The sequence below is a fragment of the Nerophis lumbriciformis genome, linkage group LG23 (assembly GCF_033978685.3).
Source record: "Nerophis lumbriciformis linkage group LG23, RoL_Nlum_v2.1, whole genome shotgun sequence".
NCBI lineage: Eukaryota > Metazoa > Chordata > Actinopteri > Syngnathiformes > Syngnathidae > Nerophis > Nerophis lumbriciformis.
Window position 1 is genome coordinate 8,949,054 of NC_084570.2, and position 24,285 is coordinate 8,973,338.

General features: G+C 37.6%; 2 protein-coding genes across 4 annotated transcripts in view; one reads left to right on the top strand and one right to left on the bottom strand.

Moving 5' to 3' along the window:
• Positions 1–18,629, bottom strand: part of gpr180 (G protein-coupled receptor 180) — a 48,139-nt gene extending 29,510 nt beyond the window's left edge. Inside the window, exons 1-2 of one of the 2 annotated variants that reach the window (XM_061985209.1) lie at positions 18,021–18,629; positions 4,242–4,329 (exon numbers count right to left, since the gene is read on the bottom strand). In XM_061985209.1, coding sequence (XP_061841193.1) covers positions 4,242–4,251 — 10 coding nt within the window. In that variant the 5' untranslated portion in view covers positions 4,252–4,329; positions 18,021–18,629. Of the gene's footprint in view, positions 1–4,241; positions 4,481–18,020 lie in introns of those variants that run through there. The other variant, XM_061985208.1, reaches the window with a different exon arrangement.
• LOC133622448 (dTDP-D-glucose 4,6-dehydratase-like) lies at positions 1,924–24,272 on the top strand. 2 transcript variants are annotated; one of them, XM_061985211.2, is made up of 13 exons: positions 1,924–2,053; positions 5,097–5,147; positions 5,238–5,304; positions 5,415–5,483; positions 17,496–17,586; positions 17,677–17,825; positions 17,914–18,012; positions 18,089–18,148; positions 19,720–19,763; positions 19,839–20,004; positions 20,069–20,124; positions 23,627–23,724; positions 23,817–24,272. In XM_061985211.2, exons 2-13 carry the CDS (start codon positions 5,101–5,103, stop codon positions 23,879–23,881), a joined length of 1,011 nt encoding a protein of 336 aa, XP_061841195.1. In that variant the 5' UTR covers positions 1,924–2,053; positions 5,097–5,100; the 3' UTR covers positions 23,882–24,272. The 2 variants fall into 2 exon arrangements, with proteins under 2 accessions (XP_061841195.1, XP_061841194.1); XM_061985210.1 differs by lacking the exon at positions 1,924–2,053 and having other exon boundaries at positions 4,893–5,147.
• Positions 24,273–24,285: the final 13 nt, after the last annotated feature.

The window sequence follows — 24,285 nt, forward strand, 5'->3', positions numbered from 1 at the left end:
GCTGGTCTACCTGAATCCCTCATTTTCCACTTCTTAATCAGCGTTTGAACACTGCTGATTAGCATTCTCAATTCCTTGGATACCTTTTTATACCCCTTTCCCGTTTTATGCAGTTCAATTACCTTTTCTCGCGGATCCTTTGACAATTATTTTGCCTTCCCCATGACTCAGAATCTAGAAACATCTGTGCAGCACTGGATGAAAGATGCAATGGTCTGTCAGAAGCCCAGAAACTCACTGACCTTTTATACACACATATTAATTACAAACAAACAAGTCACAGGTGAGGATTGGAACCTTGGTTAGTCATTCAAACCTGTTTGTCAACTTTTGTGCATGTTATGAGATCAAAGTCACTGGGGTATGTAAACTTTTGATCAGGGTCATTTGGGTACTTTCTTTTGTCATTTTGATTTAAAAAGAGTAAACACAGTTGTTTGCCAATAAACAGCTTCACACAACCATTAAGCATGAGTGGAAGAAAGGTTTTTGTGTTATCATTCATATTCTCTGAGGAATGGCCAAGAAATCATAAATTCTCCCAGGGTATGTAAACTTATGAGCACAACTGTAGGCTAAAGCAATGGTTCTCAAATTTAATTCACCAAATACAACTTCAGAAAAAAACGTGCTCTCCAAGTACCACCATAATGACCAACATTAAAACACAGTAGCATAGTACACCTAAGTATTCATTAAAACAAGGCAGAGGTACGACTTATTTTTCTCACATTTTTTTGGACATCTTTGTACCTTGAAACTAAAACAAAAACACATGACAAAAACAGAACTATCGTCTCTTGACGTAATATCACAGTCACTTAAACTTCACACAATGAGACTCAAATGTTAACGTTTAAAATAAACCTCCACAACCTCTCTTTGCCGAGGGTGCAAAGGGCCGCCAAACAATATCTGTATCTCAACTGTGGTCCGGAGCGGTAGTCAGTTGTAATACACTTTTCTACCACTTGTGGCAAAAATGACAATCTTAAACAAACAAGAAGTTTGTAAAAGTTTGGAAGTTTGGTAAAATTGCAAACAGCTAAAATGATGTACAAAGCAAACTATAACCTTCTACCAAAGAATGTACAACAATTCTTCTCAACTTAAGAGGAAAAAAAATATCCTTAGAGGAAAAAATTATTTAAAACATTTAAATGCACGTACAACACTTAGAACCTTTAGCATATCAGTATGTGGAATTAAATTATGTAATGGATTAAGTAAAGAAGTTAAAAATGGTACTGATATGATCCAGTTTAAGAGGTTGTTCAAAATAATAGTGCTTACAAAGTACAAAGAAGAAGAATTATGAGAAATACTTTCAACCTTATTGAAAATAAGATATTCTTCATCTCAGTATGTTAATAATGACTGAATTAATTAATTACATATTACAAACCTGTTGTGTATACTAATTCACAGATGTTATTTTATTATATAAAAAGGTCAGTAAATGATTCTATATAATTGTAAACGCTCTGAAGTGGAAAAGTGGTAGGATTAAATAAGCTTTGCTTCTTCCTACTCCTTTTCGGGCATGATGTAAAATGAAATGATATGAAATTGTGTGATGTATTATGCTGTAAGTGTGTTCATGTTCGAAATAAACTAAAGAAAGAAAAGAAAGAAACTGTACGTAGGTTAGATATAATTCTTGAATATAAGTAAAATCAAGAGTAGCATTTCTAATTGAGTGTTATTATTTGAAAACAAAGACAAAAGGAATGTCCCTGGCGTGTGTCATCACAAATTATTTTCTTCATCAACTCGAGCCCGCCCGGGGAACATGAATACAAAGTGACAATCAGCTCCGTCTGCCACTTAAAACATACGGTAAAAAAAAAAAGAAGTGTGTGCCAATGGCAATTTAATTAATTACCTTAAAGTGTCTCTTAATGAATTGATTCACAGGAGTCTAACCATTGGGCACGGCTCTAAATAAAAACTGTTTTTTGAATTTCATCTCTCTTTCATGAAGTCAGAGTTGGTACGGATGAAAAGCAGACAAGTTGCGTTTGTTCCTACAAGCCTTGGAAAAGATAAATCTGTAAGTGTTTAATCAACTTTCCATCCTAAAAAAAAAATCTTAATTTGACAATATGATATGTTAATGAAATGATGATTTGTATGCACTTTTTTACTTTTCTAGTTTTAATGAAGGTTTTGATGACTTATTGGCATTTATTTTCAACATCAAAATAATTTGAACACCCAGAAGTATTTAGAATTTCTGCTAATATTTGCATATTAGCAGAAAAGACAATGCCAAGGCAAGTGTTACATCATTCAAAGTATTTTGGATTACATTACAGCACAGATGTCAAACTCAAGGCCCGGAGGCCAAATCTGGCCCGCCACATTATTTTATGTGGAATAATACGGTTAATAAAATGCTCAATCTTTTCTCACTAAATATATTTGTTCTTTCCCTTTTGACATAAAAAAAAAATCATGTATTGCATGCAATTGCATATATTCTAAAATTCAATATTATCAAAATATTATAACCATGTATTCCAAAAAATGTGTTTTGTTAAAAAAAAAAAAGATAAATAATGCAATTAAATATCTGCTTGACGTATGATTTCAAAACAAATTATCAATCAAATTGTAGACTGTAAAATTGACAATAGATTTTACGGTTAAATTCCGCCGACTGAGTTTTTTTTTACCGTATAATCAACTTTGGTACTGTTTTTTTTCCATATACAGTAAGACACTAAAACATTAAAAAACAAAAAAAAATTAAAACAAGATTTTATGGTAGAAAAAAAAACAAAACCTGGCAGCTCTGTTGCTTGAATTTTACCATTAAAAACAGTGGTATTGTTTTTCCATTTATTCAAGTTTTTTATATGCAGTAAGAAAAACAAACACTACTTTTACATTACAATTCTGAAGACTGAGCTGCCAGTTTTTAGGTAAAATTTAAAGATTTTTTTTTGCAGCTTAGGTAAAAAAATATATTGTTAATGTATTTATATATATATATACATATATATATATATATATATATATATATATATATATATATATATATATATATATATATATATATATATATAGGGCAGCACGGTGGAAGAGGGGTTAGTGCATCTGCCTCACAATACGAAGGTCCTGAGTAGTCTTGGGTTCAATCCCGGGCTCGGGATCTTTCTGTGTGGAGTTTGCATGTCCTCCCCGTGACTGCGTGGGTTCCCTCCGGGTACTCCGGCTTCCTCCCACTTCCAAAGACATGCACCTGGGGATAGGTTGATTGGCAACACTAAATTGGCCCTAGTGTGTGAATGTGAGTGTGAATGTTGTCTGTCTATCTGTGTTGGCCCTGCGATGAGGTGGCGACTTGTCCAGGGTGTACCCCGCCTTCCGCCCGATTGTAGCTGAGATAGGCTCCAACGCCCCTGCGACCCCAAAAGGGAATAAGCGGTAGAAAATGGATGGATGGATGGATGGATGGATATATATATATATATATATATATATATATATATATATATAAACACACACACACACACACACATGTATATTCATGTATAGTTAAAAGCGGCCCTCTCAGGGCAACCATAACTGCGATGTGGCCCTCAATGAAAACGTATGTTTGAATAACATAGCTTTATGTTTTTATGTTGTGTGCATTTCAGTTTTACACGGACAAAAAACAACTAAAGAAAAAGCTAAGAAAATAATTTCTATAAATTGAAAATATCCAACGTGCTGCGTTGAAATTTTAATTATGTTGTTTTACACCCAGGTAGCCCAATTTACTGTATTTTTAAGGCTGTTTTGCGAGACCTGTGTCAAACTCGACACCTTATTTGGCTGGTTCTGAGACAGGATCGATTACTTCTATAAAGGGAAACGAGTCTTGCTTTTTGAAGCAGAATTTTTTTTCAGCACTGAATTTTTTTGCAATTAATTTTTTTTACACTGATTTTTTTACATTGCATTTTTAAAACCAAGTTTTTTTTTACAATGAATTTTAAAACACAGATTTTTTTTTCTCAATGAAATTGTCAGCATAATTTGAAAACAAATTCAGTTCGCGAAATTCTAATGAAAAAAAAATCAGTTACATAAATTCAGTGTCAAAAAAAAAGCTTTTGTAATACACAAATTAACCTCCCTAGTTAGCTGCCTGCCAGGTTGTATGACATCAACACATACATTGAGGGCAAAACAATGACGTAGGGATGACTTCAATGAATGGCAAACAAATAAAGATGGAACTACAGTACCTTGATACATGAAATTAGTGATGAATTGGCCTTTCTGCAGTCTCGCGACTTCGCTCTTAAAAAGTCCAGTTACAGTTTTCCCAAAGGCCTGCGAACAGAGGAGTGCTGTAGCCATTAGAGCGGACAGTAAATACGACATTTTAAAACACACTAATCTTGGCGTTTTAAGTTAATATATGTTAGCTCATCACTTCAACGAGCCACGAAACCAAGAGAAAGCCCTGCTGCATAAAGTTACACAAGCAAGAGGGAAATAAAGCGGAAGTTGACAGATTATAACACAAAACCCTCAAAATGGTTTGGTTGGGGATTTAGTGACACAACACAATTGGTTTGAATTAATATTAAAGTAAATTTATAAACATGAATATGGTATTAACCGACTGGTAGGTAACGTCAAACATTGTCAAATGGCATTCGGGCTTTTATGTTGGCAGATATTTCCGGAAGCCACATTGCTTCCTCGTTACACCAGGGAGCTTTGTTGAGTTACTTGGCCCAATAGGCGCCGTGGTTAACTTGATCGACATACAATCCACGCAATCAAAACGTATTGACGTCATTGCTACAATTTGTTAGCCAATCAGAGTGACGAGCGGCATATTTGCTCCAATATATGTCCCGCCTATTTTCTACGTGTCAACACTACCGTAAACAGTCAGCTACTGTCGCACCGGCCACAAAACCAAACATTGCGACAGGACCAAGAAGTTAAACATCCAACATAATTATAAGATTATATACATACATCGGTTAAAACATCTGAAAACCATCCATCCATTTTCTACCGCGTGTCCCTTTCGGTGTCGCGGGGGATCTGAAAACCATGGTTTTAATTAAAATGTGCCCCGGTAGACCGATGGAATTCGACAGAACTGTTTTGGTGACTGGAGGATCTGGATTCATGTGAGTTCCCCTCGTATACATTTTTAAAATAATGACAAAATGTCGTATCTTTTTTTAACGTGACACTGTTATGTTCTCCTGTCCCAACAGTGGCTCCCACCTTGTGTGTGCACTGGTCCAAAGGCACCCTGACTGGAGAATTATTAACTTTGACATTGTACGTTTGCATAATAAAATAAAGTACCTGTGAAATGTAACAACAGCTGTATCACATTTAGCTTAAAATTTGCTTCAAGAGTATTGAATAGTATTTATTTTTCCCCCCAGTTGGACTACTGCTGCAGCCCCAGGAGTCTGGAGAGCGTTGAAAACAGAGCCAACTACACTTTTATCAAGGTAATACCTCGGGTATCAGAGCAGTGGTGGCAAATGAGCTAAAAGCCTTAATTGCCAGTCATATAACTTGGTGTTTAAAACATGCCAACTGTATGCATGTTTACAAACCCCGTTTCCATATGAGTTGGGAAATTGTGTTAGATGTAAATATAAACGGAATACAATGATTTGCAAATCCTTTTCAACCCATATTCAATTAAATGCACAACAAAGACAAGATATTTAATGTTCAAACTCATAAACTATTTTTTTTTGCAAATAATAATTAACGTAGAATTTCATGGCTGCAACACGTGCCAAAGTAGTTGGGAAAGGGCATGTTCACCACTGTGTTGCATCACCTTTTCTTTTAACAACACTCAAACTATTGGGAACTGAGGAAACTAATTGTTGAAGCTTTGAAAGTGTAAATCTTTCCCATTCTTGTTTTATGTCAAGCTTCAGTCGTTCAACTCGTATTTTACGCTTCATAATGCGCCACACATTTTCGATGGGAGACAGGTCTGGACTGCAGGCGAGCCAGGAAAGTACCCGCACTCTTTTTTTTACGAAGCCACGCTGTTGTAATACGTGCTGAATGTGGCTTGGCATTGTCTTGCTGAAATAAGCAGGGGCTTCCATGAAAAAGACGGCGCTTAGATAGCAGCATATGTTGTTCCAAAACCTGTATGTACCTTTCAGCATTAATGGTGCCTTCACAGATGTGTAAGTTACCCACGCCTTGGGCACTAATGCACCCCCATACCATCACAGATGCTGGCTTTTGAACTTTGCGTCGATAACAGGCTGGATGGTTCGCTTCCCCTATGGTCCGGATGACACAATGTCGAATATTTCCAAAAACAATTTGAAATGTGGACTCGTCAGAGCACAGAACACTTTTCCACTTTGCATGAGTCCATCTTAGATGATCTCGGGCTCAGAGAAGCCGGCGGCGTTTCTGGGTGTTGTTGATAAATGGCTTTTGCTTTGCATAGTAGAGCTTTAACTTGCACTTACAGATGTAGCGACAAACTGTATTTAGTGACAGTGGTTTTCTGAAGTGTTCCTGAGCCCATGTGGTGATATCCTTTAGAGATTGATGTCGGTTTTTGATACGGTGCCGTCTGAGGGATCGAAGGTCACGGTCATTCAATGTTGGTTTCCGGCCATGCCGCTTACGTGGAGTGATTTCTCCAGATTCTCTGAACCTTTTGATGATATTATGGACCGTAGATGTTGAAATCCCTACATTTCTTGCAATTGCACTTTGAGAAACGTTGTTCTTAAACTGTTTGACTATTTGCTCACGCAGTTGTGGACAAAGGGGTGTACCTCGCCCCATCCTTTCTTGTGAAAGACTGAGCATTTTTTGGGAAGCTGTTTTTATACCCCATCATGGCACCCACCTGTTCCCAATTAGCCTGCACACCTGTGGGATGTTCCAAATAAGTGTTTGATGAGCATTCCTCAACTTTATCAGTATTTATTGCCACCTTTCCCAACTTCTTTGTCACGTGTTGCTGGCATCAAATTCTAAAGTTAATGATTATTTGAAAAAAAAAAAAAAGTTTATCAGTTTGAACATCAAATACATTTTGACGCCGGTGAGCTACGGTGTGTAGTGAAGCATGTTTAGCTATTCCTTGTCCTGCAGTGATAATTATACTTGCAAGAAACGTACTTTATTTGTCACCATGAAGACTAGGATTAGTGATTTAGAAGTAGCTAAAACACTGCCGACTGGACGTTAGCTAGCTAGCCATGTCTTAAAGCACCTCTTCCTGAGGGCGTTTCAGTGTTATAACTTCACCTTTATTGTTAGTTTTTAAGCCAAAATGCGTCCGTTCTCCCTTTTCTGTCTACACACTGTCTGCTTGTTAGTACTCTGTGATTGTGTGCCGCCGAACATGCTCGTCTGCTCGTAAACCAGCAACCTCACGTTGTGAATACTTTCGCGGTACTATACTAATATCGGTATACCATACAACCCTACTACAGTCATATAGCTTAGTATGTGACACTTGTTAACTGTCAGCGTGTTAAGGTTAGCATTTCAACATTAAAGTTCTCACTTTTTTTGCTAAATGTATTCATTTTTCTGTAATTCCCCAGCCATACACCTTAGAGTCCTATAACGTAGTATGTGACACGAGCTAACTATTATCATGCTCACGTTAGCTTGCTAGCATGCTAACTTTTTGAGCTAGTTTTGCAATGGTTTACCCCAGAGTCATATTACTTGGTATGTGACACTTGTTAACTTTTAGCATGCAAACGATAGCATACTCGCTAGCTAACTTAAGCATGCTGACTTTTTCATCCAATTTTACACTTTTCTTTCTCTATTTCCCAAGCCATACACCTTACAGCCTTGTTAATTGATACCATGAATTGATTTACAGGGACCCCGACTTAAACAAGTTGAAAAACTTATTGGGGTGTTACGATTTAGTGGTCAATTGTACGGAATATGTACTGTACTGTGCAATCTACTAATAAAAGTTTCAATCAATCAAAAAGTGAGACATGCTAACTGTTAGCATGCCATCGTTAGCACACATGCTAAGTGTAAGCATTATTATGTGCGCATGCTGACATTTTAGGCTAGCTCTGTTGCTCATTTTGTACAGGACACTCGGCACCATTTTATAAGCACGGCGGCTTCCGGTGACCCCCTGGCCAGAGGTTCAGGGCACAGATAGCAGGCCCACCATTTCCGCGGGAATTTTCTGGTTGCCAGTATACTCACACACAGCTAGCATGTGTTACACTCACCCCCCTGAAACTCTTGCTCTTTTTTTCTACATTTGTAAACCCTTCCTTGTAGTCCACATAACCTGTAATAATGGGTCTTCCGTCAAAATGTTGCATAGATGATGTTATACAGACCGTCTTCAAGCTCTCCTGGACTGTCTTATTTACAGTACATCTTTGTTGTAGTTTTTAGCGCTTCCATAGCAAGTTTACTGACAGATTAAGTTTAAACTATCCACTACTTTTTAATCGAAATAGCAACAGCGGAGGATGGATGTTGTTGCATGCGACCAGTCTTCCTCTCAGGGAATAAAACACACTGATCAATCCCAAGTTCTTTTGGATGACATATATGTCGAGTAAGAAGGACCACCAAGACAGAATAGTACCCGTATTTTTCGGACTATAAGTCGCAGTTTTTTTTCATAGTTTGTACCGGGGGTGCGACTTATACTCAGGAGCGACTTGTGTGAAATTATTAACACATTACCGTAAAATATCAAATACCGTATTTTCCGCACTATAAGCCGCCCCGGGTTATTAGCCGCACCTTCAATGAATGGCATATTTCAAAACTTTGTTCACCTATAAGCCGCCCCGGGTTATAAGCCGCGCCTACGCTGCGCTAAAGGGAATGTCAAAAAAACAGTCAGATAGGTCAGTCAAACTTTAATAATATATTACAAACCAGCGTTCTAACAACTCTGTTCACCCCCAAAATGTAATGTGCAAATGTGCAATCACAAAAATAGTAACACTCAAATTAGTGCAGAGCAATAGTAACATCAATAACTCAACGTTGCTCGAACGTTAATGTCACACAACACACAAAATAAAGATTTAAAGCTCACTTTCTGAAATTATTCCTCATCCATAAATCCCTTGAATTCTTCTTCAGTGTCTGAATTAAAAAGTTGGGCGAATACGGCATCCAAAATGGCCGGCTCCGTCTCGTCGAAGTCATCAGAGTCAATGTCGCTGTTGTTGTCCAGCAGTTCCGTGAATCCTGCCTTCTGGAAAGCTCGGACCACAGTTGAGACCGATATATCCGCCAGGCATTTACAATCCACTGGCAGATGTTGGCGTATGCCGTCCGGCGCTGTCTCCCTGTCTTAGTGGCGCAGGTCATCTTGTTGCTTCCTCTACCTACGCACCATTGATTCATTTATGTTCAATTCTCTCGCTGCTGCTCTATTTCCGTGTTCTACTGCGTGACTTATTGCCTTGAGTTTGAATTCTGCGTTGTACGCGTGTCTCTTAATAGGAGCCATTTTGTGGTCTTTACAGATGTAAACACACAAATGAAATGAAACGCAATATCCGGGGGCTTCTTCTTCTACGGGGGCGGGTGGTTGCTTACAGTAGAAGAAGAAGCGCTTCCTCTTCTATGGGGGCGGGTGCTTACCTTGGCGGTTGCTTACCATAGAAGAAGAAGCGCTTCCTCTTCTACGGGGAAAAAAGATGGCGGCTGTTTACCGTAGTTGCGAGACCTAAACTTTATGAAAATGAATATTAATCCATATATAAGGCGCACCGGGTTATAAGCCGCACTGTCAGCTTTTGAGAAAATTTGTGGTTTTTAGGCGCAGCTTATAGTGCGGAAAATACGGTAATATTATTTAGCTCATTCACGTAAGAGACTAGACGTATACGATTTCATGGGATTTAGCGATTAGGAGTGACAAATTGTTTGGTAAACGTATAGCATGTTCTATATGTTATAGTTATTTGAATGACACTTACCATAATAAGTTACATTAACATACCAGGCACGTTCTCACTTGGTTATTTATGCCTCATAACGTACACTTATTCAGCCTGTTGTTCACTATTCTTTATTTATTTTAAATTGCCTTTCAAATGTCTATTCTTGGTGTTGGGTTTTATCAAATAAATTTCCTCAAAAAATGCGACTTATACTCCAGTGTGACTTATATATGTTTTTTTCCTTCTTTATTATGCATTTTCGGCCGGTGCGACTTATACTCCGGAGCGACTTATACTCCGAAAAATACGGTACCTGGCCAAGTTTTACTAAAGCTTTAGGAGACCAGCCCTTACAATGCGATAATAGCAGCATCAAGAAGCGGTCCAAACTCAAACGAAAATAGTCAGCTTATTTAGTGCAAGAACAGCTACTCCCGCCCAGAAAGAAATACAGTTTTTGTTCTAAACAGATAAGGCTTTCTCCACAAAAAGGAGTACCGTATTTTTCGGACTATAAGTTGCAGTTTTTTTCATAGTTTGGCCGGGGGTGCGACTTATACTCGGGAGCGACTTATGTGTGAAATTATTAACACATTACCGTAAAATATCAAATAATATTATTTAGCTCATTAACAGGAGAGACTAGACGTATAAGATTTCATGGGATTTAGCGATTAGGAGTGACAGATTGTTTGGTAAACGTATAGCATGTTCTATATGTTATAGTTATTTGAATGACTCTTACCATAATATGTTACGTTAACATACCAGGCACGTTCTCAGTTGGTTATTTATGCCTCATATAACGTACACTTATTCAGCCTGTTGTTCACTATTCTTTATTTATTTTAAATTGCCTTTCAAATGTCTATTCTTGGTGTTGGGTTTTTATCAAATAAATTTCCCCCAAAAATGCGACTTATACTCCAGTGCGACTTATATATGTTTTCTTTTCTTCTTTATTATGCGTTTTCGGCAGGTGCGACTTATACTCCGAAAAATGCGGTACATTACACTCCCAGTAGACATTCCAGGCCTTCAAGGTAAAACACAGTTTACTAACGAACATAAGGAATAAACACAAAGTGTACACATGGGAAAATATTAGCTGATTTAAACATGACTATGGATAAAGAAAGAACACTTAAAGATATATGCATTCTCCACAATGTGCATGTACGAGCCAATCTGCAAATAACAATGTGCTAATTGACAATAGCACAGACTACAATGGCGGACTCGCGCAATGCACTTTGGGTACATTTATACCATATATGGAAAATCCGCTGACGTCACCGATTGGGGAAAAACGTTACCATGTGGGCAAATTCCAAATGGCTCGTTTGGAGGAAGTATGAAGGAAGGCAAGATTGTTTTATAAATGTCTCCGCAAATACACAACAGAGGGTACATATGGGTGAGAAAAGTAGTTTTTCATAATGATAATATTACTTAAATAATTCTTCACCCAAAAATAATGTCTACGGGTCTAGTGATTTTAGGCTTTCTTTCTAACGAGTTTCAGCCCACTTTTAGCTCCAAAAATGTGCCGTGAGATACAGTCTGGTGTGCCGTGGGAGATTATGTAATTTCTCCTATTAAAAATATTTTTTGCAAACCAGTAATTATGGTTTGCAAATGATGTGTTGTTGAGTGTCGGTGCTGTCTAGAGCTCGGCAGAGTAACTGTGTAATACTCTTCCATATCAGTAGGTGACAGCCGGTAGCTAATTGCTTTGTAGATGTCGGAAACAGCGGGAGGCAGCGTGGAGGTAAAAAGGTGTCTAATGCTTAAACCAAAAATAAACAAAAGGTGAGTGCCCCTAAGAAAAGGCATTGAAGCTTAGGGAAGGCTATGCAGAACAAAACTAAAACTGAACCGGCTACAAAGTCAACAAAAACAGAATGCTGGACGACAGCAAAGACTTACCGTGGAGCAAAGACGGCGTCCACAATGTACATCCGAACATGACATGACAATCAACAATGTCCACACAAAGAAGGATAAAAAAAACAACTGAAATATTCTTGATTGCTAAAACAAAGTAGATGCAGGAAATATCGCTCAAAGGAAGACATGAAACTGCTACAAGAAAAAAAAAAAGAGAAAAAGACACCAAAATAGGAGCGTAAGACAAGAACTAAAACACTACACACAGGAAAACAGCAAAAAACTCCAAATATGTAAGTCAGATGTGACAGGTCATGACAGTACACCTACTTTGAGACAAGAGCTATATTGATGCATGCTTGGTTATGGTTTAAAGTCATTTCCAACAATTGCGACAACGACTTTTTACTGTAAACTGAGTTGGGTTTTTTTTTATGATTTCTGCTGGTGGTGTGCCCCAGGATTTTTTTTCAACGCAAAAAATGTGCCTTGGCTCAAAAAATGTTGAAAAACACTGAGCTAAGACACTCCTTGCAACAAGAACATACACAAAGGAGAACTAGGAGTGCTGGCAACTTAAAAAATGTGTCTGTGAATCATTGGGCACAACACGATAGTAACTAATAACCAAATTAACTGGGAGGGACCAGTCACGGCAGTAAGTTTGTTAATATGCGATATTGGTGAAAAACAATGCGATTGACTGGTGGGGAAAAAAATTGGTGAACATTTTTGCGTCAATGGCACCATCGCGTTATATAGAACGTTGCATTATATTAGACCGCGTTATATTGAACTTTGAGTGTACTTTTAGTGGCGCATTGATCACAGAACGGTAACTAGCTTAGGCTGCTGTATTGACATATTGAACCGGTGAGCTGCAGCATTGCCTGTGAGCTTGTGAAAGTTGTGAGCATTTTTTTTTTAACACTTTGTTTTTTATTTAAACGGGTGATATGAACATCCCATCAGTCGCCATCCCAATGAGCGCAGACATTGTGCAGTAAGTGTTTTTTTGTGTTCGTTGTCTCTCATGTCTGTCATTAATTGTAGTAGTTGTAGAAAGGAAGAAGGAAAGGCTGTGATGCGTTTGTGAAATTAATGTGTCACCGTGCTAACATGTACAGTCGTGGTGAAAAGTTGACATACACTTGTAAAGAACATAATGTCATGGCGGTCTTGAGTTTCCAGTAATTTCTACAACTCTTATTTTTTTGTGATGGAGTGATTGGAGCACATACTTGTTGGTCACAAAAAACATTCATGAAGTTTGGTTTTTCTATGAATTTATTATGGGTCTACTGAAAATGTGACCAAATCTGCTGGGTCAAAAGTATACATACAGCAATGTTAATATTTGGTTACATGTCCCTTGGCAAGTTTCACTGTAATAAGGCGCTTTTGGTAGCCATCCACAAGCTTTTGGCAAGCTTCTGGTTGAATTTTTGACCACTCCTCTTGACAAAATTGGTGCAGTTCAGCTAAATTTGTTGGTTCTCTGACATAGACTTATTTCTTCAGCATTATCCACAAAGTCAGGACTTTGGGAAGGCCATTCTAAAAAAAAAAACTTAATTCTAGCCTGATTTAGCCATTCCTTTACCACTTTTGACGTGTGTTTGGGGTCAGTGTCCTGTCGGAACACCCAACTGCGCCCAAGACCCAACCTCCGGGCTGATGATTTTAGGTTGTCCTGAAGAATTTGGAGGTAATCCTCTTTTTTCATTGTCCCATTTACTCTCTGTAAAGCCCCAGTTCTATTGGCAGCAAAACAGGCACAGAGCATAATACTACCAACACCTCACATTCCTACACAGCGCCACCCAAGGTCAAAGCGTGTCCTCAAGGGCACCTGGATAAAGTGTTAATACGTCTTTATGATAATGACACGACAGGTTATGCAGTGACACATCAAAGGTTCAAATAGTATTTGCTTCAACTCTTAGTATTTCTGGCAGTATTCACTTCTGACATTATGCTTCTATCTCATGACAAGTTAACACAATATATAGAAAATAACCACGCTGTTTGAGTGGTGATCTTCATAAAAAACACACATTCGAAATGTTACCAGTCATATAAATAAAACACTTGTTAAAGTGTTTTTTATCATCGTGCTCTATTATAAAGCTGAGCACTGAATTTGGTCTGGTTTAGGTTGAGCAGGACATACTTCTGTTAAAAAACATTTTTCTTATTCTGTCAAGTCTAAATATTTCTAGGCAAAACCCTTTAAATCCTGAACCACTAAATAATTGACAGAAAATTCCATTGATTTGAAACGTTTTGCTTTTTTCAGCACTTCTGAAAAAATATATTTTGTTTGTACAAAAAAAAAAAAAAAATTCCATAAATAATTTTCGATTGGTATCATATTTTATACAGCCGGTCACAAAATATATTTTTTTGTAACAAAACAGAACTATCTATCATGTTAGTTCAAAAACATAAAAAGGACAATTGTCATCATCTTCCTCCAGCTGCTCCAGATCACATTTTTAATCACTTTCACAGCAACTTTAAGGTTGTAATTATTTGTCATCTAAATTTTTTTTTACAAAAAGTCAACATTATGTATGTATTTTTTTAATGTGATCTATTTTTCTCTCCTATAAAAATCAGAAAGCTCTAATTTATTATTGCAACACACACCAAGTGATCGCCACAAAATAATACAGCAAATGAAATATTTATAATGTACCCCTAAATAAACCTTATTGTGTACTGCAAAAATTATATTTGTTTATTTGAAAAATCTAAATACTGTTGCTTGATGGTGTTTATCCTTTGTCCACTTTCTACAGCTTGTCCCTCTTGGGGTAGCTAGCGTGATGCATAAAATGCCATTTGACTAATTTAGAATTACATTGCCTATATACCTGCTGTTTCAAATTTAAAACACACAAAGTTCACCTTATAAATCAGTCGGGATGTAATGGTATCAAAATTGTTTGGTACGATATAATGGTATTAAGCCCTCAATATATTATTTTGGTATATGATAAAAAAAAAAGAATGCTCAACTATTCGAATCATATTTATTACTACAGACTTATACATATATAAATTATATATATGTATGTAAAAAAACATTTTTTTTTACCCAAATATACTTTCAGTTAAGTGTCTTTAAAGTGACAATATAAACTTCCAGTGTAACAAAAAGTTAACTGAAAGTTTATCGTTTAATAATGTAAATATCTCACAAATGAATGCTTGGCCTCGCTGGCATCAAATATATTTTCCGGGTGATGATTTATCATACAGCTTTTCATGTTACTTGTGTTGCTCGCAGTGCAGTCACCAAAACTTTTATTTTTAATGTGTACTGCCGCCTGGTGCATTTCCTACTTTAAACATGGAGTTTATTCGATGTTGTTGGAAAAAAATGTGGGTTAATACATTCTTATTTTCTGATCGTCTTATGTGTTGTCCTGGAAACACTCCAGACGTAGGCGGCGGCGGCGGCTTTGCCTTGCAGTACAAAGAGGTTGCGTTTTCGCCAGGGTGTGTTTGTCTGTCCGTGAACAACATAGCTCAACAAGTTATGGAGAGATTTTAATGACAACTTAAGGAAATGTCAGAAAAAAACTATCCTTTCTCTCCTCTTTACGACCTCCCACACACAGATCTAGCACACTCGTATTTTGGAGGACTTAGTTTACTTTCAGACCGGCCATTTTAAAAGTGCCAGACAAAAACTATACTGACAGAGTTTTAATTTTATTCCGTCACATCACGGCATTGTTGTGATGAGTCTGATACTGAAATATCGCGGTATTTATAATACCGTTACATCCCTATAAATCAGGCGTTTCTCAATTCTTCTTTTTGGCAATCTTGCAGGATCACTGGACAGCCATCTAATAAATAAATTACTGCCCTCATGTAGATTATATGTTTTAACGCATGCATCTGATCTGATATGTCTGGCTTTTTAGGAACGAAAGTTACACGAATGATGTAGAGGGCTCAAAAACATATGTATCACTTATGATACATATGGCGTTAAAGAAGTATTTTAATGGGTTAATCATTGAGCAATTAGTTTCCCGTGTATTCGTATTAATCTGAAACCTGTGCATTTATTTGAATTGTGCTTGCAGTCAAATATTATAATGATGTGTGTGTAGATTGTCAGTCATCAGGTCATTTAAATCACAAAGGTTGGAAGCAATTCTAAACCTCTTCAACAAAGTCCAGTTGCCTGCATTCAGCCTTTGTGGATAGTATAAAAACTCCTTTCACACAAAATAAAAAAAAGGCCCAAGGAAATTAGGTCGACAGAGCCCTGCAAGGTGTCCCGTTTTTTTTCTTCTTCAGTGAGTTGGCAACCCTAACACAGCCACACAAGCTGGCATCCATGAAATGAGATCGGTTTTCTTTCCTTGTGTTTAAAACATACAGTAGTGCTATCTACTCATAACTACAATGTCCGCAGTCTGGAAGTATTTCCAGATTTGGCCTTTGGTATAGGTCGGGGGTTGGCAACCCAGGCTCGAGAGCCACATGTGGCTCTTTAGCACCACCCTATTGGTTCCCAGGAGCTTTTTCAAAAATGTATAAAAATGAAAAAAACAATTTTTTTGTTTTAATACGGTTTCTGTAGGAAGACAAACGTGACACAAACCTTCCTAATTGTTAGACATCCCACTGTTTATATTAAACATGCTTCACTGATGAGTATTTGGGAGCACCGTTTTGTCCTACTGTGTTGATAAATTATCCATGTGTACCCAAATGTATCAGACGGGATGGGTACTTTTTACATGCAAATTGATACTGGTAGTCAACGGTACACATTTTTCGTACTTTAGTGTAGTGTTTTTCAGCCTTTTTTGAGCCAAGGCACATTTTTTTCATACAAAAAAAACAGTCTCACAACCAGCTGAAAACGTTAAAAAATTAAACCCCAGCAGGTTGCCGTGCTTTATTTTGAGTTTGTTGTTTTCCTGTGTGTATTGTTTTAGTTCCTGTCTTGTGCTGTTATTTTGGTGGCCCTTCCTGTTTTGTTGGCATTTTCCCGTAGCAGCTTTCTATTGGCAAACCTGCTTTCTATTGGCAAACAAGACTATTTCAGTTGTGCGGACGCTTTCCTTCTTTGTGGGGACATTGTTGATTGTCATGTCATGTACGGACACACACTGTAAGTCTTTGCTGTCGTCCAGCATTCTGTTTTTGTTTACTTTGTAGCCAGTTCAGTTTTACTTTCGTTTTGCATAGCCATCCCTATGCTTCAGTGCCTTTTCCTTTCCGTTTTGTTCATTTTTGGTTTAAGCGTTTAGATGCCTTTTTACCTGCACGCCGTCTCCCGCTGTGCTCTGCATATTGGGATCACGACAAACCATCCTTGACGCGTTCCGACTTCTACAAAGCAATGCTGCCACCTACTGACATGGAGTTTTACATGGTTACCCTGCCGAGCTCTATACAGCACAGACAATCGACAACGGCACATTATTTGCAGATTATAATTGTTGATTTGCAAATAATATTTTTGGGACCAATTAGGTGAAGTTGCATAATTTCCCACAGCACACTAGTGGTTGAAAAACACTGCTTTAGTGTGTGTTCATGTGTAAATAAATGTTATTTTGTTCAATATTAAAATCTCAATGGTTACATTTACCACTTAAAAGTGTAATGCATAACAAAATGATTCATGTGTTTGTGTGACAGGGGGATCTGTGTAACTCCCAGCAGATGAAGCACATCTTCAACACGGAAAACATCGATGTCGTCTTTAACTTGGCCGCCAAAACGCACGTCGGTGAGCGTCAGGGAGCTTTGACTCTACATGCTTTAGTAGCCGCAACAATTCTGTGCAACTGTCTCGCGTTTCCCCCCCCCCCCTCCCCAGACACATCCTTCCAAAGCCCGTCCTCCTTCCACCAAGTGAACACCGTCGGAACCAGGGTCTTGCTGGCCGCCGCCCATGAGGCCCGCCATACGCTTCAGCGCTTCATCCACGCCAGCACCGATGAAGTATACGGATCAAGTCAGGATGAGGTTGGTTACGTTTAAGGCTTTTTTTTTCTTTCTTTTTTTTTGTCCAAGTTGGGTTATGAAGTGAGTGTGGACTGTTTGTGTCCTGCAGGTGTTTGATGAGAGCAGCCCATTGAGTCCTTCCAACCCTTATTCTGCCACAAAGGCAGCTGCAGATTACCTGGTCAGATCCTACTGGGACAAATATAAGGTACTTACAGGAGGTAGAAGCCTTCAGGTCAAAGTATAAAAGCCTCTTCTTAATGCAGTTTCTTTGCTTTCTTCAGTTTCCTGTCATCATCACCAGGAGCAACAACATCTATGGACCACGGCAATACATTGAGAAGGTAAACATTTGACATTTTCCTAAAAAACAAAAAACAGGCATTACATCAGGGATTTGTAACCTTTTGGACCTCTGGGCCCAACTTTTCCACTCAATTATTAACACTGAATTAGTAATCTTACTTTTGATTTTAATCATATTCAGTAGTTATGTCCAACTTACACAGTTTTACAGGATATACCTTGTCAAATTTCATGAAAGCATGTGTTAATCGCAAAGATTATTATCTAGGCTTGTGTCCGGCTGATTACAAAAATAAATAATCAAACATACTGCAAAAGAAGGGACTCATTAAAACTTGTGAAAAATATGTTTACATACAATTAAAGTGCTAAAATAAACTCAAACTAATGATAGTACATATATTATGATAAATGTATTTATAATTAATGTGTTAAGTGCAAATGAAAATACAACTTCACCACTTTAGTCATATTTTTTGCACTTAATAAACTTCTCAATGGCCTTGTTAACACGGTAGGTCAGTTCTACATTTTTTGCCTGTATGCGATTTGTATCAGTTTTTCATGTCAATGTGAACAGCGCAATTCCAAATTTTTAATACCCAACCCAGGAGAGAGATATATATATATATATATATGTATTTACTTGCACACTTTCTTCTTAATGTTCTTGACGCAATAATTCAATTCAGAAAATGTCGCTTGAAATTGCCACAAATGTGCCAAGACTGAGATCAAACTGGAGTTGAAGCCATGTTTACTTCCGTAAACACTGCGGCACGTGTGACGTCATGTCTGCATCCGTGTCAGATTGCGTTCACAGTAGACATTGCATTTTTTTTTGCAATGTAAACGACTACGTAAAAAGATCGGTTTTGACAGGGAAAAAAATCTAATCTGTTTGACGTCCTTGCCTGCAGTGTGAACGTAGCCTATGACTTTAACCCCAGACTTCTTCTGTTTGAGATGGTCATTACTGCCACAAGTGGTGGAAAAGTGCATTACAACTAAGTACTGCCAAACAGATATTTTTGGGCGGCCCTCTAGTGGGAGTTCGCGGCCCAACAATTGGATTAACACTGATTTACAGTGCATCGGGAAAGTATTCACAGTGCTTCACTTTTTCCTCATTTTGCTGTTACAGCTTTGTTCCAAAATGGAATACATTCATTTTTGTCCTCACAATTCTATACACAATACCCCATAATGACAATGTGAAAATGTTTACTTTTAATTTTGCAAATGTATTAAAAATAAAATCCCATGTACTGTACGCTATTTTTCACAACATGTTTTCTATACTTTGTGATGCACCTTTGGCAGCAATTACAGCCTCAAGTTGTTTCTAAATACAATGCCACAAGCTTGGCACACCGATTCTTTGGACATTTTCGCCCTTTCCTCTTTGCAGCACCTCTCAAACTCTCATCAGGTTGGATGAGAAGCGTTGGTTTTCATCCAGGATGTCTCCGCATAATTTTGATAACAAAAACGAATGTATTCCACTTTGTAATAAGGCTGTAAAATAAAATGTGGAAAACGTGAAGTGCTGTTAACACTTTCTGGATGCACTGTACATGACAGTCTTGCATTTTCTCCTGTTTTACAGGTCATTCCCAGGTTTGTCACCCTTTTGGTGAACGACAAGAAATGGTAGGTATTTTATTTTGAAAGGTTATGCTGAACAGTGCCTTTGTCTTATAGCTTGATGTTTCTTTTGTGCCGCAGCACCATTGAGGGAACCATCCCGAAGTCCCGCCATTTCCTGTACGTCGACGATGTGGTTAACGCCTTCCTGCTGCTTATGGAGAAAGGCGTGGAGGGAGAAGTCTACAACGTAGGGGGAAGTACGGAGATTGGCATAGTGCAACTGGCCAAGGAGCTTATTAAGATGGTGAGTTAATGGCATTAACGCCACATGGCAGATGAATAAAACAGCAGTGTGTGTGTTTTTAAAGGTGAGGAACGTGCCAGATGTGGAGGTGAACGACTGGCTTGAGTATGTGCCGGACAGGTGAGGGTGGATTTACTCATCCATTTATTCGCATTTACACGTCTTTCGGAACACCTAAAAAAAAAAAGAAAAAAAAAAGAAAAAAAAAGTACTGCTGTCGATTGATTGCATTTTAATTTGGATTAATTAATTACAGGTTACAACTCACTTTAATCATTTAAATTAACTTAAACAAAAAAGACCTCATTACCAGGAAACAAATGCAATTTTATCATCAGATTGTCATGCTGGGAAAAAAAATGTCATGTTAGTCCTATTCCAAAAGGGAATACATTCATTTTTGTTCTCAAAATTTTCTACACAATATCTTCACAGCAAAAATGAAATCTAAGTAAGATTAAATATCTCAAATAAGGGTAATATTTGCTTATTTTCTGTCTGATAAGATAATTCTTCTCACTAGGTATGTCCGATAATGGCTTTTTGCCGATATCCGATATTTTCCAACTCTTTAATTACCGATACCGATATCAACCGATATATACAGTCGTGGAATTAACACATTATTACCGGTATGCCTAATTTGGACAACCAGGTATGGTGAAGATAAGGTACTTTCAAAAAATAATTAATCAAATAAAATAAGATAAATAAATTAAAAACATTTTCTTGAATAAAAAAAAAAAAGTAAAACAATATATAACAGTTACATTGAAACTAGTAATTAATGAAAATTAGTACAATTAACTGTTAAAGGTTAGTACTATTAGTGGACCAGCAGCACGCACAATCATGTGTGCTTACGGACTGTATCCCTTGCAGACTGTATTGATATATAATGTAGGAACCAGAATTTTAATAACCCTTTTGTGTGAATGAGTGTAAATGGGGAAGGAAGGTTTTTTGGGTTGGTGCACTAATTGTAAGTGTATCTTGTATTTTTTATGTTGATTTAATATAAAAAAAAAATATTTTTTTTAAAAACAATACCGATAATAAAAAAAACAACGATACCGATAATTTTAGATATTACATTTTAACGCATTTATCGGCCGATATTATCGGACATCTCTACTTCTCACTAAGCAAATTTTATATTAGAGTGATTTACTTGTTTTAAATGTTTTGGTCCTAAATGATCTCAGTAAGATATTACAGCTTGTTGGTGAGATTTGATGACCTATATTGAGTATAACATGTTCGAAACTAGAATATCAACTGTTGCAAAGCTGTGTCATCAACACTCACAAGTATAAAACTACTTTTTTAAATTAATAATTTCTTATTCAAGCATGAAAAAAAAATCATGACTTCGACACAATTTTGTCTCATAATTAAAACAGATGGCAGCCAAATGGACTTTGCTGTCTTATTTTCAATGAAACAATAGAAAATACGTACTCATATAGTAGTACAGTTGGCACAGTACAGTAAACTGACAGTTCATATTTAAACATTTAACATTTCTAACAATTTTGAACAGAAATAGTTCATGCACATTCAGATGAATTCTTCAAAATTACAATTAAACAACTTTTGGCCGGGGGCCGGGCTGTATGTATGCGCACTAATTGACTGAAAGAGCACGCACTTGGCGCGATGATGTCTATGGAAAAATGTTTTTTTAAGACAATATGATTTGCCTGAGCCGCTAGGAGACCCCGAGAGTAACAAGCCCTTGTTGCCTTTTCCATTAAGAACAATAAATTAGTTTTTAGTATAAGTTTGCTGGTTCCAAGAAATGTAATGCCGAGCGCATATCATTATGTCAAGATAATGGCACTAGCATTTACTTCATTTAAGAATATTTTTCAACATATTGAGCAAAAAGGTCTCTTTTCTTTCTACCAAGAAAAGTGCACTTGTTATTAGTGAGAATATACTTATTTTAAGGTATTTTTGGGTTCATTGAAGTTAGCTGATTTTACTTGTTTTGGAAAGTCTTGACAAGCCAAATTTTCTTGTTCTATTGGCAGATAATGTTGCTTAGTTCAAATAAAATACCCCTCATTTTTGTATTTTTTTCACTTGTTTTTGAACACTGACTTTTTGCAGTGTTGTAATGACAATGTAAAAAAGGGTTCTCTTTTTATATTGCAAATGTAATAATTAAAAATCACATGTAAAGAAGTATTTCCAGCTCCTTTGCTCAATACTTTGTTGATGCACCTTTGGCAGCAATTACAGCCTCAAGTCTTTTTGAATAAGATTCCACAAGCTTGGCATACCTATCTTTGGGCAGTTTCACTCATTCCACTTTGCAGCACCTCTCAAGTTCCATCAAATTGGATGGGAAGTGTTGGTTTTCATCCAGGATGACTCTGCACATTGTGGCATTCATCTTAAGTCTAGTCAGGGAGGTGACCAAGAACCCGATGGTCACTCTGTCAAAGCTACAGCATTCCTCTGCGGAGAGAAGAGAACCTTCCAGAAGGACAACCATGTCTGCAGCAATCCACCAATCAGGCCTGTATGGTATAGATGGAAGCCATTTTTTAGTAAGAAGTTTGCCAAAATGCACCTAAAAGACTGTCAAACCATGAGAAACAAAATTCACTGGTCTGATGAGACAAAGATTGAACTCTTTGTTGTGAATGCCAGGCATCATGTTTGGAGGATACCAGGCACCGCTCATCACCAGGCCAATACCATCCCTACAGTGAAGCATGGTGGCGGCAGCATCATGCTGTGGGGATGTTCTTCAGCGGCAGGAACTGGGAGACTAGTCAGGATAGAGGGAAAGATGAATGCAGCAATGTACAGAAACATCCTAGATGATAAACACTACTTCCAATCCAACCTGATGGAGCTTGAGAGATACTGCAAACAGGAATGGGCGGAACTGCCCAAAAATAGGTGTGCAAAACTTGTGGCATCCTATTTAGAAAGACTTGAGGCTGTAATTGCGGCCAAAGGTGCATCAACAACGTATTGAGCAAAAGCTGTTAAAACTTATGTATATGGGATTTTTTTAGTTTCTTATCTTTAATGAACTATTCACATGTTCATTATGAGGTATTGTCTATAGAATTTTGAGGACAAGAATGAACATATTCAATTTTGGAAAAAGGCTGTAACATAAAATGTAGAACAAGTAAAGTGACGTGAATACTTCCCGGATGCACTGTATGTGTGCACATGCCTGCTGTAATTAATACTTAATACTGCCTCATTCTAAAATGACTGTCGGAGAAGTGCAACAGCGTTAAAGCACATGAAGTCACATTTTGGCCTTTTGTTATTGTTCTCAATAAAACCGAAATTGGTAACTGTCATATTTGTAAGTTTCGCCGGTTTGGCCTTTGCATCCCTTGATTATGGACGGACTTCAATATTTCAGACTTGTCCATTGATCGATTTAGATCAGCAGCAGTTCGGCAAAGTCAGCAATTTATTTGGTGCGTCATACAATTGTCAGAATTCCATATTCACTAAGTAGGTGAACATTATTGGCTTGTTCGTAGTTTTGCAGTTCTTTAAAAATAATTGTACCTTTTAATTAACAGCAAAAAAATAGGATTTTCGGCACTAAAGCATCATATTACTATCCAATGCTCTGCAGACCCAGTGTGGACATCCGCTACCCCATCAGTTGTGAGAAGCTGCAGCGGTTAGGTTGGCGAGAAAACGTGTCGTGGTCTGATGGCATCAGACAAACTGGTACAACACACACACACACATATATGTTGAGCACACAAAGACCTACACAACCAGGTCACTAATATTTGCCTGTCTGGTGTGTGTTATTTTAGTCATATGGTACCAGGGCCACCAGGACTTCTGGCCAAACGCAGCAGAGGACAAGCCTTACAATTAGAGGACTCATCTTTCCCTTCCAGCAGTCTTTCTCAAAGGGCGGGAGCGTGTGTAACCTCGGGGAACATTTTTTTTTTTACGTACTTTGCTTCACTGTGACTATGGGAAAAGACTGGTGTGTTTTCTTTAATGTTAAAAAGGATACACTGTTATACAGAGGTGTACTTATAGTCATTTTATAGACTACTATTTTTATATATTGAGGTGAAGAATGAGGGGAGACGTGCCAGCTGGGAAAGCACTTAATGTACAGTAGGCACAGTTTACACAGTACTGTACAATCACCTGACCAAAGCGATGTAAACATGACTGCACTTTAACTCCAGCTCAGGTTCCAAACTTAACAGATTTTAATGTATTTCACTGCAAATGAAGTAAAGCCCTTCAATGTCTGAGTGTTTCTGT

Coding starts and splice junctions, on each gene's coding strand:
- LOC133622448 (XM_061985210.1), top strand. CDS start 5,068: ATGGTTTTAATTAAAATGTGCCCCGGTAGACCGATGGAATTCGACAGA. Junction 18,013..18,088: donor CCTACTGGGACAAATATAAG/GTACTTACAGGA, acceptor TGCTTTCTTCAG/TTTCCTGTCATCATCACCAG. Junction 20,005..20,068: donor CCAAGGAGCTTATTAAGATG/GTGAGTTAATGG, acceptor GTGTTTTTAAAG/GTGAGGAACGTGCCAGATGT.